We start from the raw sequence: 15,406 nt of genomic DNA on the forward strand, positions 1-15,406 counted from the left end.
TATCAAGTCAGTCTCTCCGACCAGCTGAAGCACGTGTTATAGTAGATTACGCAGCAGTGATGGAGAGGGAGTGTGCCTACAGCGGTAAGAGAAACGAGAACAAGTAATTTGGGAAACCGTGATTCTTTAATGCAGTTCAATACTGATGTGTTTCTGCAGTCTTTGTCTTCAGCTTCGCTTTAGTCTAAAGAACCAGTGGACACATGGCTGTATGCATTGTGTGTGCCTGTATATAGTCTAACCACATGCAGCATGTATGAAGGGTCAGCCGCGGCTCCACAAAGATCTATCATGTTTATGCAGCATGCAGAAAAACTCCGTCTATAGTGTTTCGCTTTGAAAGCTCGACACTATACATTCGTTCTTGTTTAGCATAATCTTCTGTTAACACCTATTGTGGTTTAACCCTATATGTAATGAAGTAGAGTTTTGTAATTGTGTGACTTTTTTTTTTTTTTTTTTTTTTTTTTAAGGCAGTTCACTGTAGTGATTGCACAGTATTTTTACAGTGGGGTTCCAGTCTATCCTGCCATAGTGAAAAAATATTTTGTTGTGTTGCGAGATGAGTGCTAGGTGTCCCTTAACATCCTGCAAATACACGGTTTATGCATGAGATTCAATATTTAATTTAAAAACTGTATGCACAAGCAGTCTTACAAATGTTTAGGATGGAATGGAGATTAACACCCGGCCTCTAATCTAAGCACTGCTCGAGTTTGTCTGCTGCTACAGCATGTCCAGGTGCCTTTACAATAAAACCTGTGTACAAAATGTTAAACACTAATGGAAACTGATGGAAGTTGCTCTTTTGTCTAGGTTCTCTTGCCACGTCTGCAACCTGGAGCACCCAAAGTCCCTCTCTGTCTAGCCTAGTGCTATCAGACCTGGGCCAGGGCTTTGTCCAGCTGCAGGACCACAGTGCATCGGCCTCCTTGACTCTGGACCTTCAGCTGAGCAGCGGAGGGAACAAGGCATTGCGCTCTGAAATTGTCAACGAGTGTGCAGAGAGGCTGGGAGTGTCTGAGGCTGAGGGGGGTGCCTGGAGCCTGTCCTCCCTCTGCCACTCTCCCAACGCCTTGCTGTTTCCATCCCATGGGCTTCACAATCTCTCCCTCCTAGCCTTGGAGCACGACCACAAGTTAGTGGGAACCCACACTCTGGATAGCAAGGCCTCCACCCCATGCCAGGGAGAGCACCACCCAAGTTCCTCCACGGAGAGCTCTGCCGATCTCTCCTGTGTGGACCTCTCAGCCCTGCCACTAGCCTCCCAGCCCCTGTGGGAGGTCTCTTTGATCCAGCATTCCCAGGATCCTTGCTCTCCCTTGGAGTCGACCCAGCACGAGATGCCAGAGATCTTTGGGGAGGCACCGGCAAGTGCGTCCTGGAGTCCTGGGGTAAAGATCACACCCTCCTCCTTTGCTGAAAGCCTGTCCCTGCACTGGGCGGGCATGAGGCCTCAAGTGAATGATGGTGGTTTGCGCTTCAGTTGTGAGAACCAGCAATCCTGGAAGGAGATGATGGCACTGGGCTGCAGCATCCGACCTTTCACCTTCTCCCAGGCCTCCCCTAACAACCAATGGAAACTCTGAAAAGCTAGCTTGTTCCCCCTGCTCTGAAAGGAATGCTCCTGGATTTGGAAATTATATTTGCCGTCATGCAGGTTGGTGGTTGTGCTACAGTTTAATGCATGCCCTAAAAGTCTGTACAGTACTTGGTCCTTGCAATACATTCAATAGATACATTTTATATCTTGCCCCTTTGTTCACATGGCCTGTGAACATGGATGTTTTCCACAGGCCAGGATCAGAGCGCTGAAGAGACTGACAAATCTGTACAGTACTATGGTACCTACGAGCATCCAGGTTATAAAGTCCTCCAATTAAGTCTGTTTTGTTTTTAATAAATAAAATATTGTATAAATGTTTGAAATAAATACTGTTAACTTCCCATGCACTAGTTTGTTTTATTTAAAGTTTTTTTTTTTTTTTTTTTTTTTTTTTTTTTTTGTGCAGTTAATTGCAAAATAAATCATAGACTGGTGGAATTAGATTCCATCATCACTTTTTACAATATGTACATGTGAAGTATAAAATACTTGTCACAAAATAAAGGGGAAATAGCTAAACGTGTAGGGAAACACACTTTTGATTTCAAAAACAAATCAATGAAAAGGGGAAATAAACCCCTTTTTGCTGTTTAAATCTCAGCAAGACTAATTAGGGATGCAGTCTGTATGAAGAGTCAGCAGTGGAGCCACACCTCAAATCTCTGTTTCAGAAGGGAGAAAAGCCTGCCTCAGTGGTATCAATGTAATGTTCCTATGGGAGAAATAAAGGAATCATTTTAAAAAAGTGTTCTTGCAGGAGCACAAAGTTCATTTAAAAAACAAGCTGAAAACAGAACTATAGCAGATTCATTAGTGTATGCATGTTTTTATTTTGGGAGGGGGGGGGAGGTGTTAGATACCGTTGCTATTCCTGCATTACAAAATCAAAAGATTGTGAACCCACCTGATTTAGCTTCTTGAACTCCACGACCTGGAAGATGATGTGCTCCAGGATGTGTTTAGCATCTCGCTGCTCTTTGTTGAGTTTGCTGGTCACTCCCAAGATGTCCCCACACTTCCGTACATAAAACTCTAAGTCATCATCAGTGCCTGAAGACAGCAGAGACAGGGTTTAATATACAAGATCACCATTGGGTTCTTGCGAATCTGGCATGTGGAAAATGTCCACCGGTGGTTAAGCCAAGACCATCAAACTAAACTAAGAAAGAAATATGGAAGGGAGGATTGATATTGCATTAGTGTTGCCCTTCAGATTTGCCTAACAAGATCTTAGTATTATATTACCGTGGAAATCCATTGCAATTGCACTGTTTAATGATGTGAACTCACACTTGTTTGAAAGCTCAGCGAGCCGGACCTTCTCTGAGGAGAAGTTCTCAGAGGTCAAAGAGTTCAAGTTTTGGCGAGGGCAGCTCTCAAAGGGGGAGGGAAAACCTGCACAAACACAAACCAAAGCAGGTTGAGAAAGGAGCCGTACAGCAGCTGGGACTGTTTAAAAGCAAATACAAATGTGCAGTCAATTCAGAACAGAGAAAACAAACAACAAGCACCTTTTTACATACTTTATGAGAAAGACAGCAGCCAATGTCTTATGGAAGACAACTGAAGCCCTTCCCCAAGCAGTCTGTTACTCACAGCAGGCTGCACCGTAGGGAGAGGTGTCTCAAACTGAGGCTGAATCAGCTGGAGAGGCTCATGCTTCACATTCAGCTGCTTGAAGGCTCTGCAAGAAACACACACAGGTTCAAGAGACAGGACACCAGACCACCACACCATGTTCCTACAACAACTGACTTTGATAAATGATTGCATCAAAAATATGTCATGAATATAATAACATATCAAAATCAATGCATAAATAAAATCTGAAACCTACTGTGAGTTATTTTCACTGCTGTCATTCTCAATAATTCCAGTCACCAGTTTCCCAGGAGCACGACTCACCTCTCTGGAGGTAAAAGCATTTTAATGTAATCATTTATCAGTAAAAGCCTATACAGTAGCTCTCATACCACAAATCAGCAAACACTGTTGTATTTAGCCAACCTTCACATTAAAAAAAACAAAAGTTTTCAATATCTTAAGTACAATATATTTTTCACATAATCCTGCATAAACACAAACTATACTATTGCTACAAATGTTGATGACTAAACACAGACTAAAAAGCATTTTAGTGGAACAACAAACCCTTGCATCTCTGTAGAAAGCGTCTATATCAAAGTTTTAATTGAAGTAAATTCTCTAAGTTTACCTGTTTAAGACGCCATTGGATACAAGTGCTTCTTTTGGGTTAAAATATTTCTAATAAACATTCCTCACCACAGCATCTGCAAGGTAGAAAGAAGTTGTGAGCCCACACACCCTGCAGAAATGCACAGTGAAACAAAACTATCCATACAATAACTACAAGGATACTAGGTGTTGGAAACCAAGCCTTCTAGCACAAAGCAAAGGGTGTATTAACTAGTAAAGACTCACCACTGTTGACCATGATTCCAAACTCCTCAAGTAGAAAGTTGATGTTGGTGTCATACTTAAGCTCCCCACCTTCACCCAACATGACCAGGACATTCCCGCCACTGTCCAGGTATCTCTTCAGCACCTCAAACTGAGCGAACACAGACAAGCTACAGTGTGAACTGTATAGCATGGCCTAGCCAGAACGTTATCATTTGTTTTCTTCATGGGCAGAGTTAACAGAGATGATCACAAAAGTCCCTATGACATTCTGGTCCCAATCCTAAATTAATAAGGAAAAAACATATTCATGCCGCAAAATCCAGTGTTGAGCCTCTTACTTCAGCTACAGTGAATTTCTCTCGGGGCCAGCTGTGATCCACAATTTGACTCCTCTCAGCTTCTCCTCCGAAATCTCCTCTTTAAAACTAAAGTGGGATATGAAACCCAGAGTTACCAATTCATTTAAACATTGCAATCACTAGAGCTAAAACCTAGTTTACAAAAAGTACAAGAGTGTTTCAAAATTTGAGAATGACGTACATCCAAATTTATAAACATGTCTGTCATTGAAAGTACTGCAGTAACCAGCCATGTCATCTGAAACTATAAGTCGTCACACAGCTTGTTACTGAACTTTGAGGTTCCAGCTTACATTTTATTTTGTTTCAAAGCAATGTTTTAGGTCATTACAAAAGCCATGTAACACAGGACTTGGCAGGCTCAATCACCAGCCAAGCCCTGATAAGATGCTCACTCCTAGCCCTGCCAGGGTTGGGGCAAAGCCTGGAGGCAGTACCTCTGGACTTTCCAGTGCATTTTCAGCTTCTTCTGCAAGGATTTGTAACCGCTACTCGCTGTAAACTTCTCCCGCTTAGAAGCGTTTAACACAATGGTGTTGCGCTGGTCCTTCTCCATGTTTTCCTGCAAAAGAGGTGAAGACTGTCTGTGTTAAAGACATGTTAGAGGATAAAATTTAGAGCCCTAGTACTACTGAACAGATGAGCACACACTGGTAAACGTTCTTACTATGTTTACATTAAATGGCAACTTTGTGATGTATATTTTTTTGTTTTTCAATTATTGTTTTTCCCCTAGAAACAAGCAATCACCTGCATCGGGTTATGTTGTCCTGGAGAGACAACGTAGATCGACTGTTAAGTAAGTTACACTACAGACAGGTTGACACACACACACACACACAAAGAAAAACATTTGAAAGGGCAGAGAGTACGTGTGCCTATATTTAAATTGCCCTGACCACAAATATGATGCCGGTATCTACTATATAAATCGAACTTGTATTCTAAATTAAGTAATATTCAAAATATTCGACGGGAGAAGCTGACAAAAGACATGTTATTTATTTCACATTTTAATTAAAACGCGTTTGTTAAAGGTGTCGCACTGAATACGAACTGCTGCTTTGAACACTTCTTTGTTTTGCAAATATGTTCTTTCTTTCCTTCCTTCCTCAAGTTTGAGACGCTTTTAAATAATATTAATCAAAGTTTATTTAAGGACCGCAACAGCCTTCGGTTCTGCGTTGTCTTTACCTGTCTGGTGGTCACCATCTTCCATACCTCTCTTCCAAATGCATTCTGGGAGCAAACAACAACAGCGGTAACCAAGGCCGCGTTCACCCTGACAACGGAGAATTCCATTCTAAATCAACAGGGGTGGTAAGATTGTGGGATTAGCCAAATATGTTGGATAAAGACCAGGCGCTCCCCACAAAGCAGTGTTGCCAGGTCCGCGGTTTTCCCGCGGAATTGGTCTACTTTAAAAACACAGCCGCGGGAAATGTTAAGGAGTCGCGGGTTAATAATGTAATTAGATTGGTAGTATAACTTTAAAAGATTGAAACTGTTTTCATGTTTGCAATATTGTTTGGGATACAGTACCAGCATTAGTATTTCAATAAAGGGATCACGCTGTAATTCGGTTGGTGGCCTGGTATGAATACTGATTTGTCCCTTCAGAGCTTCCTTACGAATTTGTTGACAGTGAGCTGTACTGGGGCTTGTCGTTTTTATTAAAAGTATACGCGATATCTTTTCTTACAAAGGCTTTTTTATGCATAGGCATGTGTGTTAATAATAAGTTTGCTTTAAGTTAAAACAAATAATTGGGCTATTTCTGAGGTAACTTTGGACTATAAACCCAGCAGAAATCTGGCAACCCAGCCACAAAGCATTATTTTCCTCAAAGAAAGCGCCACTTGCTGGTTTGGAGTGTCATCATTCCACATTTTTCATAGCCCAGTGCAGTAAAATACAACAGTGACATTTTATGTGATATTTATTAAATGTTTGCATAGTGTTCTTTCCTATTAATTATTTTGGCAAAAGCATTTTCATCATGATTTATTGTACGTAACATCTTTTTTTTTTTTTTTTCAGAGCCCGAACACAGCATGGACTCAACTAGTGTTTTTGCATCACACCTTGATCCAGGTTTTATCAGAGATCCAGGCAGACACACTCCAAACCCAGCAGGTAGCCAAGCTGTGTGTCTCAATCCCCTGCTTGTTCTATAGCGTGCATGTGGCTGTATGGAAACCAGGCTCTGTGTTGTGGGGCATTTTTGTGTCCCCCCCCCCCCCCCCAGACCAATTGGGGCCAAGATGGGAAAAAACAGCACCAGTCATGAAACAGTGCTGGAGCTGCAATGGTAGACCAGATCGCTAATTATATAAATTCATGATGGAACCAATGCGGAGGCAGGTTTAAACCAGGACTGCAAAAATGGTTCTTTCCGCAGTGATCTGTGTGAATTGCAAGGAGCGAGAGCATTAAGGTCTGAGTCACTCAGAGTCTGCTCTGGGCCACTTTAAGAAGACAGCTTCTAATAGCCCTTGGTGTTAATCATTAATGTGTACTGTACAGAAGCAAGAAGCTTTCCTGACAATAAGAGGCATACAACACAGCTATTAATAGTCAGCTTTATTAATTTTTAATCAAGTAGTACATAATTAAAAGTAACTGCATAATGTCTAAATACTTCTAAATCCCAGCACCACCTCTAACACAGATTTCTTGCTTCTTACAAATTTCCCTGATACTCTCAGTGGCTGTGCACCCCTTGCTCTCTGGCCTGGAATGCAGTCTGTGCTGCTGAGTGGTTCAGATGCCCACATTACCACACACCTGTCTGTTTTACATTGTCTTGCATCTGCTAGTTTCTCTGTGTCTCTCTCTCTCTCTCTCACACACTCACACTAGCACTAATCCTGGACTGCTTTACCCAAGTTTATAATAGTCCAACATTAGTCAATCACGGTCCGTGATACCAGCAGTTTATATATCTCCACATTGGTCACAATTTTTTTTTATTTAATCTTTAGAAATTAAAAAAAAAGTTTGTGTGAACTCTATGGAGTGTGAAAAGGTGGCCTGCCTGAACTTCAAAATGTATTATAAAACTGATACATGGATAGGAAACTTAACAAGGTACAATTGTGCACATAGCGACTGAAGGAGATAGATATGTCAGTGGCTCAGTGTGATCAGCCTTGGACTGGGTATGAAGTCTTTCACACCAGCTGGCAATGATAGAAACTCTCTTCACCTAAAGGGTGTTGAGGTTTGTGTGAATAAGTTCCAAAGGTCTCACTCCAGTTCCTAATCGACAGTTTCTCTGACCTTAAAGGGGAGATCAAAGCATTTGGGAGAGGTGCTGTGCTGTGCATGTGGGAGAAGGGGATCTCATTACCAAGGCTCCTTTTGCTGTACCTGTTCTGTGGCTAAATAAAAAATGTCCACTGCCATCAATCCAGAACATATCACAAGCACTGTATTCAACATTTCAGCCATCAAAATCTGCTGTCTGATGTTTACGATCACATATTTACAGTAATCCCTTCATGTTCTATTATGCAAAGTTATAAATACAGAACAGGAATGAGAGTCCCTTATAAAACCATGATCCCAAAAAACCCCTCCAGCTCAGTGCCCTCTCCCCCACGCAGTTTCTTGTAGAATTATTAGCCTGCCTTTGGGGTGTTAAATTGGAAGAGAGTCTGAGCTCTGGTTTTAGAGAGGGAAGGCGTCGTCACTGGGGGCGTAGGAGAAGCCCTTGAAGGCATTGGAGATGCTGGAGGACAAGCCCGAGGTCAGATCAGGTGTGCGCCCCAAGGAATTCGGCACCACCTCATTGGTAAACTCGGGATCACAGTGTCGGAGGTCTGCTGGACCATTCTGGAAGACAGGAGGGATTACAAAAGTAGTGAGGCAGGTACACTATTAAAACCACACAAGCATTTAACTATTAACAGAACACCCTTGTCAGCAGAAGATACTCACCACATTGGGGTTGTATGGTGGAGTGATCCTCTTGTGATACAGGTCGTCCCAGTTTATAGGCGAGAAAAACACATGGCTTTTAATCTCCAACTGAAAGGAATACAGATTTTCTTGAATTTCCTAATGTAGGACAGGAAACTTGATTCATTGAAATACAACATATGACACCAAACAACTCTTTCAGCACTAACTAAAAAACAAACAAGCACTATACTTAAAAGGTTTATGGCCATATTCAGAGAACACTGGAGTGCAACTGCTCAATTCACCCTTCATAAATGGGTGACCTCATATGGGGACGTTCTTTATATGGAAGATACAAATGCATAATGACATCATAGGAGGATGCCACCCCCCAGTGAAAAATTTAATGTGTCTAGAACCATTTTCAATATTTCATGAAAGGGTTAAGTATGGCACCTCTGTATGAAAAAGCATTATCTTGGCACACTAGGCACTACTATCCTTTTTGGATCAATAAATAAATAAATAGATAAATGAATAAAGGAGTAGTGCAAACTTTGAAATTGAGCAAAAAGGGTAGAAATCTGGATGCAGAAAACTCACAAAGTCCGCGGTGGCCCCCAAGCGGTGGCGCTGGTCCTTCTGCAGGAGCCCCCTCAAGATGTCACAGGCCGCCACGGTCTTGCCCCCCAGGAGCTCCAGCTTTTTGTGTAGGATGTTGTCGTACATCTCCGCAACGTCACGACTGTAGAACGGGGGCTGGAACAGCACACACATACACAGCACTTTAAACAGCCAGAAGGAATATATTATCGCATAGGCTTGCACTGCACAGTAAGTTCAATGTTTCTTACCAGTGAGTAAAGCTGAATGATGGTTAAGTGAGGATCCTTTACCAGCAATGTGCATGCAGCCCAGTTTGAATGGAAATCTCAATTTGGACCAAAAATGTTGCTGGAAATTAGAGATCATTAGAAAAGAAGCAGTCCAAAAACCGTGAACTCACCAGCCCATACAGCATCTCGTAGAGCACAGCTCCCAGACACCACCAGTCCACTGTGCGATCGTAGGGCTGCTTCTTCAGCACTTCTGGGGCCAGATACTGTGCACATGAGATAAGGAAAAACCCTCAGTTACACTCCCAACACTTTCCTCTCCCATCAATCCCACCACTTTCTTTAAATGCCTCATGGCACTTCCAATTGAAATCACAGGTGGATGTACTTAAATGTTTTTGAAGTTTGATGGATTATGATTGTAATGACAAAAAATGACTGGTTCTTGTTTAGAGAACCTGCACAGAGAGGTTTGATACTATGACAAACAGTTCTATTCCTAGCATTTAAGCAAATTGCTTGTGCTACAAAATATATAAAAACACAATGTCTGCAACTTAATGAGCAGTGATGAGCTGAACAGTCTCCTCTTGTTCGTAACTTTTCTCTTTGTTCTGAAGTTTGAAAGAATCCAGATCTCACCTCCGGAGTGCCACAGAAAGTGGAGGTGGTGGCTTCAGGGTCTATTCCTTCTTTACAGAGGCCGAAATCAGTCAGCACAATATGGCCCTGGAACGGAAAAGGGAAAAAAAGCAATTCAAGAACCAAACAATCTATTCACCTCCCATCTCTACAAAACCTGGAGCAGCCCAGCCAGCAGATTCAAAACTTAAACAACGATTTTCCTGGTCAAGGTCTGTGCGAGGTTCAGAGACGTTTTTATTCCATTTGAACCTGGCAAGGGCTTACCTGAGAATCCAGCAGTATGTTCTCCGGCTTCAGGTCTCTGAAACAAATCCAACAAGTAAACCAGTGAGAAAACAGAAGGGAATGCATACAACATGGAGCGATAGTTGTAAGGGAAAGCAGCATGACCTTGTGGCTATAAGAGATGATAGACCGGTAGTCTGGTTGATCAACTAGTTAAAGATGGGGTGGGTTCCAAACTCTGCTCCACTAAACAAATAGTGGAGAGTTTTAGAAGGCAAAATAAAACAGTTCTTAAGGATTAAATTGCATGCAATTACACTACAACTATGAATGCCAGGATCATTACTGAACCTCTATTGTTTTGAATTGGATACGCGACTAACAAGAACCTTAATGCAGGGCTCAACTCACCTGTAGACAACATTGAGGGAGTGCAGGTAGCCTATAGCGCTGGCGAGCTCTGCTGCGTAGAATCGCGCTCGGGGCTCCAGGAAACATCGTTCCCTCTGCAGGTGAAAGAACAGCTGGGAGAGACGAAAGAGTGAGAGTGAGAGGCAATAGAGGGCCATGCAATCGCCAACTCCTGTTTTTAAGGTACTGCATGTTTTTCCTCTGTGTACATACCAAATAAAAAAAGATGATGCATGTACAAACAATACTACTGCGATTACAGTTTGTGTAAATTTCTTAGCATGACCACAACTCCCTCAAACCACTCTCCAAATGAGCAAGACTGAAGCCTTCCAGTTGGGAGCGGTGCAGTGGGTCAAGGCTCCATGGACCTCCTCTGGGTGTTGGTACCATACCTCTCCTCCATTTACATAGTCCAGGACAAAGTAGAGCTTCTCCGGGGTCTGGAAGGAGTAGTGTAGCCCTACCAGGAAAGGGTGCTTCAGGCTCTTCAGCAGCACATTGCGCTCAGCCATTATGTTCTTTTGCTGAAAACCATCACAAAAGCGCTTCAGTTTTTAAGCTGTAAAAAATTACTCCAGCATCAATGAATATTAGATTAACGTGCTCTCACCTCTTTCTTTTTTAGGACTGTTTTCTTCTGCAGGACTTTCACAGCATAAAACTTGCCGTCCGATTTGCGTTTCGCAAGCAGCACCTGGGAGGAGAGTCCAAAGGTTTTTGAAATGTATACACTGAACAGTACAAATTAAAAATGCAAACATCAGTGAAATTTGTAAGATTGGTAACTTGCCCCGATGATTCTAATGCCCTTGAATCTTGGTTTTAGAGGTGACCAATTTTGCAATCAATAAATTGGACAATTTGTATAGTAACATCTGCTACAGTCAAGGTTGGACACTGGCACTATTGTTGCACCCACTCTTGGGTTTCAGAGATCCCCTGTTTATGTGTATTATTAAAATGGCCAGGCACTAGGAGCTTAAGCTACTTAATCTGCTCAGATCACTGATCACACACATCACTGTAGGAATAAACCTCCCCAAGTCTGTAGTGGTAGAGTTAATCAGTGATTCTGAAACCCAGGACTGGATGCAAAGCTACAGGTGGTACACCTGGTGCACGAACGGATGCCCTTCCAATGTAATTATATTAAAAAAGAAATTAACATACTTTTCCGTAACTCCCTTTTCCAATAACTGTCAAGAAGTCAAAGTCTGTAGGTTTGGCACTGAAAGAGGCAACAAAAAGATACAAGTAGTTAACACTTCATTTTTCAGTAACCCTGTCGGCACAGCCACCTGCTTTTAACAAACGACATGAAGAACGAACCCACACATTTCCAGCCCCTTGTTCATGCAATACAACATGAATTACTTAAGAATAAATTACAATGAAAACAAAACAATTGCTGCTTATTCACTGTGCTTCTGTCAGTCAATTGCATTGGGAAATAAAGGGTTACTGCACACGTATATCACCATGAGGGTACCTTTCAAACAATGAAAAGCAAAGAATTCAATGGATCGATTTATTTCCTTCTCTTTTTGGCCCAATTCAAATTAACATGGAAAGCTCTTATCTACCCTGACACCGCAAGGACACCAGCAGACAATGTTAAACTAAACAAGCCTGCATTTACTGCAGGCACGGACCCTGCCATAGACGTCACTCCGAGGAAGGTGCCATTGTTACAAGGCACTGGCGCCAACAAAAACACGACAAACACCTGCCAAAACAACATCAACAGGACACAGGACAACCACCTCCAAGTCGTTTCAATTATCCTGGCTCAGTCTTGGATAAGGAAGCACCTGCCAACCGAGCTGTAAGATTGGCAGTCCTGCTCACCAAAACCAACTTTAAACAGAGTGTGTGCTATACATGTCGGGCACTTTGTATTGGAGTTGTTTGTAAAAGTAATGGATGAGATTGTTTTAGTTGACAGGCTGCTAGAGGTTTGGTGGTACACCTACCAGAGCAAGGTTACATTTGTCAGATGTTTATAGTAAATGTTGATGTATGCAAGGATGTTTAGAAGTCAGTTCAGACTTGTGTTTATTCTTTTCGGAGACTGGAATGCATTTTCATGCACGAGAGCTGTGTAGACACTGCAAATAAACCTCAAAGCACAGTCCTGCTTTATTAATGTCTTTTTTGGATTAAATTTGTGTGTTTTGTTCCTTTAAAATGGGGGTTAGTGTCCATGAAATCTTTTTCTGCTTATTCCACAGAGGGTTTGGAGTATTGTTCAGCCTTATGTTTCATCATGATCTAACTTTAGAAAATATTTTCAAGCACAAAAAAAAAAGTTTCAAGTCGGTAAATGAGGCCCACTGTCACGCAGTTTAGACAGCTTTCCTCAGAGGACTAATCCGACATCAACGGAATGTCACCCGTGTCACACAAAATCAACTCTTGAAAGCAGAGCACTTACTTGGGATTGGCCGAGGGTCCCAGGTTAATATCGCTTGTGGTCGGCGACCGTGGCTGGAAGAGAAATGCATTGCCATTATGCAGAGAGACACAGCTTTAGAGGGGTTGCTTATCACTGTGTAAAATGTACGCAACTTTTGAAGAATTCAATATATTGCTGTCATTTAAAAAAAAGAAAAAGTACCCCTAAGGTAGGGCAAGGCAGACCAGGCACGTTAGAGGGGCCATACGGAGAGGTTTACAGACTGCAGTGCTGTCAACTAGCAGCCTCCACACCAGCCAACAACAGAAAGACACTTACCTGGCTATGGTTGGCCATGTTTTTTGTCCAATCCATTTCCAAAAGAGACACAGCTTCAGAGCTTTAAAAAAAAAAAAAAAAATACAATAAAGAACAGCCACACACCAATAATGAAATGATCACTGTGAGCTCCGTAATAAGAAACTTCATGGTCTTGTTACTGTGCTAAAGTAATTGTTTGTAGAGCCAAATCCAGCTTTACATAACTTATGTAACATAAGCCACATGACTGTGTAAAGAACCTGGCTTATGCTGTGTGGAAACAGGCTCCCATATCACTAACCCTTTCAATACCGGATTCCACTACAAGTGTAGAAATGCAACTAATCATAATACTACTACTGACTACTAAAACTAAGACTACTACAACTACTAACACTACCACTACTAATAATAATAAATAATAACAAGCTTACACTTACTACACGCATATCTTTTCTTTAGATTTCTTAACAAGTTCCTGAATTGTGTCTCTCTTCTTCTTTATATATCCTGTAAAATAAAATTAAATATAATAACATTCAGCAAGATGCATTTAATATTAACATGTAAGTAATACATTTGTTGAATATTCCTAACTGGAAATTTCAAGCTACATGCAGAAAAAAAAAAAAAAAAAAAACACATTAACCTACTGTATACAGTTTAAACCCCCTTACACAGTAAAGTCAGTCCGACACCGATATCTTCCATACCTTATAACAGTACACATGAAAAAACTATTACACTGCGGCGCTGCGCTTGTTTAAAACAAATAGGACAAACCTGTCAGAATCCCAGCGGCTTGCAGCGGGCAAGGGAAACAGGCGTTCAGCTCCATACTGTCAGTTTACTGTTTCCAAAACACCGCTCACAACAAACTATTGTATCAAGATTAATGGAGTTAGGGCTAACCCCTATTTAATCTGGTAAAACAGTGTGCAGCTCCGTCGTCAGAAAACTAAGACGGACGCAAAATCGTGTGTTTGACTTATCATTAAGTAATTACTTGACTAGTTTCCGCCTCATTAATGCTATTCAGCTGTGGGCATTTATTTATTTATTTATAGACAGCTTTGCAACCTTTCAGAAGGAACGCATAACTGTGCAAGAAGGTAGCAAATGAAAGCGGTTAAACCCCAGTTGTAATAAAAAAAAAACAATAATAATAATAATAATAATAATAATAATAATAATAATATACTCTAGAAGCGCCACACTGTTCAAATTAAAGCAATTCCACCCTTATTTGGGCCACTATAAATAGGTTGGTAATAACATTATTATTATTATTATTATTATTATTATTATTATTATTTATTATTATTATTATTATTATTTAGTAATGATTAAGTTAAGATTAGGGATATTTGGTTTTGAGTGAAAGGTTTGGGGCAACCAATGCAACCAGTACAAACCAGTACAAACAAGCACTAGACTATTACAACGTCGATGTACTTTAAAAATATATTTAAAAGTATCGTACGTTTAAAATTGAAAAATAATAACAAGTCACATTGTATACCTGTGTGCAGCACGGCTTGAGTAGAACAATTAAAACTGAAATAAATGTTCACACCAAATCCACGTCTCGGTTCCAGCAAAGTAAAGGCGAGCACAAGCCTACCGCTCCATCCCAGCTGTCCAACTCGGTCACTCAGCAATTTGCTAATCTCTGGACTACTGACTCCCAACTACACCACATCACCCGCTGTGACCGCCCTGCGTTTCTATTACTCAAGTCGTTGGTTTTAAAGTTTCACATAATTATTACCTTCTGCTGTGTCCCCTGCTTTATATGACAACATTTGTCAGCTGACAGCAAAATATTTACCAAAAAACAAACCGAGACAGGGCTCGAGAGACAGAATGTTTTTGTACTGTGCTATGTGATACTAACCTGGGTGCAACCAACAACCACCGCTCAAGACACTCGCATGACTGGAGCAGAACGGCACCATTTGTTTGTGTATTGTGCAAACTGCAGATTACAATGGACATTGCAACATCAATTTAAAAAAATGTTTCACAGCTTTGCAAAGCCTCTGCGAAGCCTTCTTCGTCTACAGCTCTAAATCCAGCTGGTGGGATTGCGCCATGCTGAATTTGTGTGTCTTCCAGTGTATGTGTTGTAGTCCTGCTTTTACCCTGTGTACGTATGTAACTGTAGCCCAAAGTATAAAATAAACTCATTGTATGGCAGGACCCCTATAACAAACAAACAAACACAAGTGTCTATATTCTGTATTCTATAGAACTGGCAGAACCCTATATTTAT

At 41.3% G+C, this 15,406-nt stretch overlaps 2 protein-coding genes and 1 pseudogene across 4 annotated transcripts; 1 reads left to right on the forward strand and 2 right to left on the reverse strand.

Moving 5' to 3' along the window:
- The first annotated feature begins 203 nt into the window (after positions 1–203).
- Positions 204–1,943, forward strand: LOC121320189. The gene is made up of 2 exons (XM_041258441.1): positions 204–209; positions 801–1,943. The coding sequence occupies exons 1-2, from the start codon at positions 204–206 to the stop codon at positions 1,587–1,589; spliced, it is 795 nt and encodes a 264-aa protein (XP_041114375.1). The 3' UTR covers positions 1,590–1,943.
- A 36-nt stretch (positions 1,944–1,979) lies between these two features.
- Positions 1,980–5,779, reverse strand: LOC121319367 (annotated as a pseudogene).
- Positions 5,780–7,800: 2,021 nt separating this feature from the next.
- On the reverse strand, positions 7,801–15,104 carry LOC121319369 (serine/threonine-protein kinase Sgk2-like). 3 transcript variants are annotated; one of them, XM_041256737.1, is made up of 14 exons: positions 15,029–15,104; positions 13,572–13,641; positions 13,150–13,210; positions 12,850–12,902; positions 11,586–11,643; positions 11,026–11,109; positions 10,808–10,939; positions 10,413–10,525; positions 10,041–10,077; positions 9,774–9,860; positions 9,302–9,397; positions 8,899–9,054; positions 8,332–8,421; positions 7,801–8,226 (listed from the first exon to the last, which is right to left on the reverse strand). In XM_041256737.1, the coding sequence occupies exons 1-14, from the start codon at positions 15,087–15,089 to the stop codon at positions 8,062–8,064; spliced, it is 1,263 nt and encodes a 420-aa protein (XP_041112671.1). In that variant the 5' UTR covers positions 15,090–15,104; the 3' UTR covers positions 7,801–8,061. The 3 variants fall into 3 exon arrangements, with proteins under 3 accessions (XP_041112671.1, XP_041112673.1, XP_041112672.1); XM_041256739.1 differs by lacking the exon at positions 15,029–15,104 and adding an exon at positions 14,903–14,957; XM_041256738.1 differs by lacking the exon at positions 15,029–15,104 and adding an exon at positions 13,915–13,991.
- Positions 15,105–15,406: the final 302 nt, after the last annotated feature.

Source organism: Polyodon spathula, chromosome 8 (genome assembly GCF_017654505.1).
Source record: "Polyodon spathula isolate WHYD16114869_AA chromosome 8, ASM1765450v1, whole genome shotgun sequence".
In the NCBI taxonomy this organism is placed as follows: Eukaryota; Metazoa; Chordata; class Actinopteri; order Acipenseriformes; family Polyodontidae; genus Polyodon; species Polyodon spathula.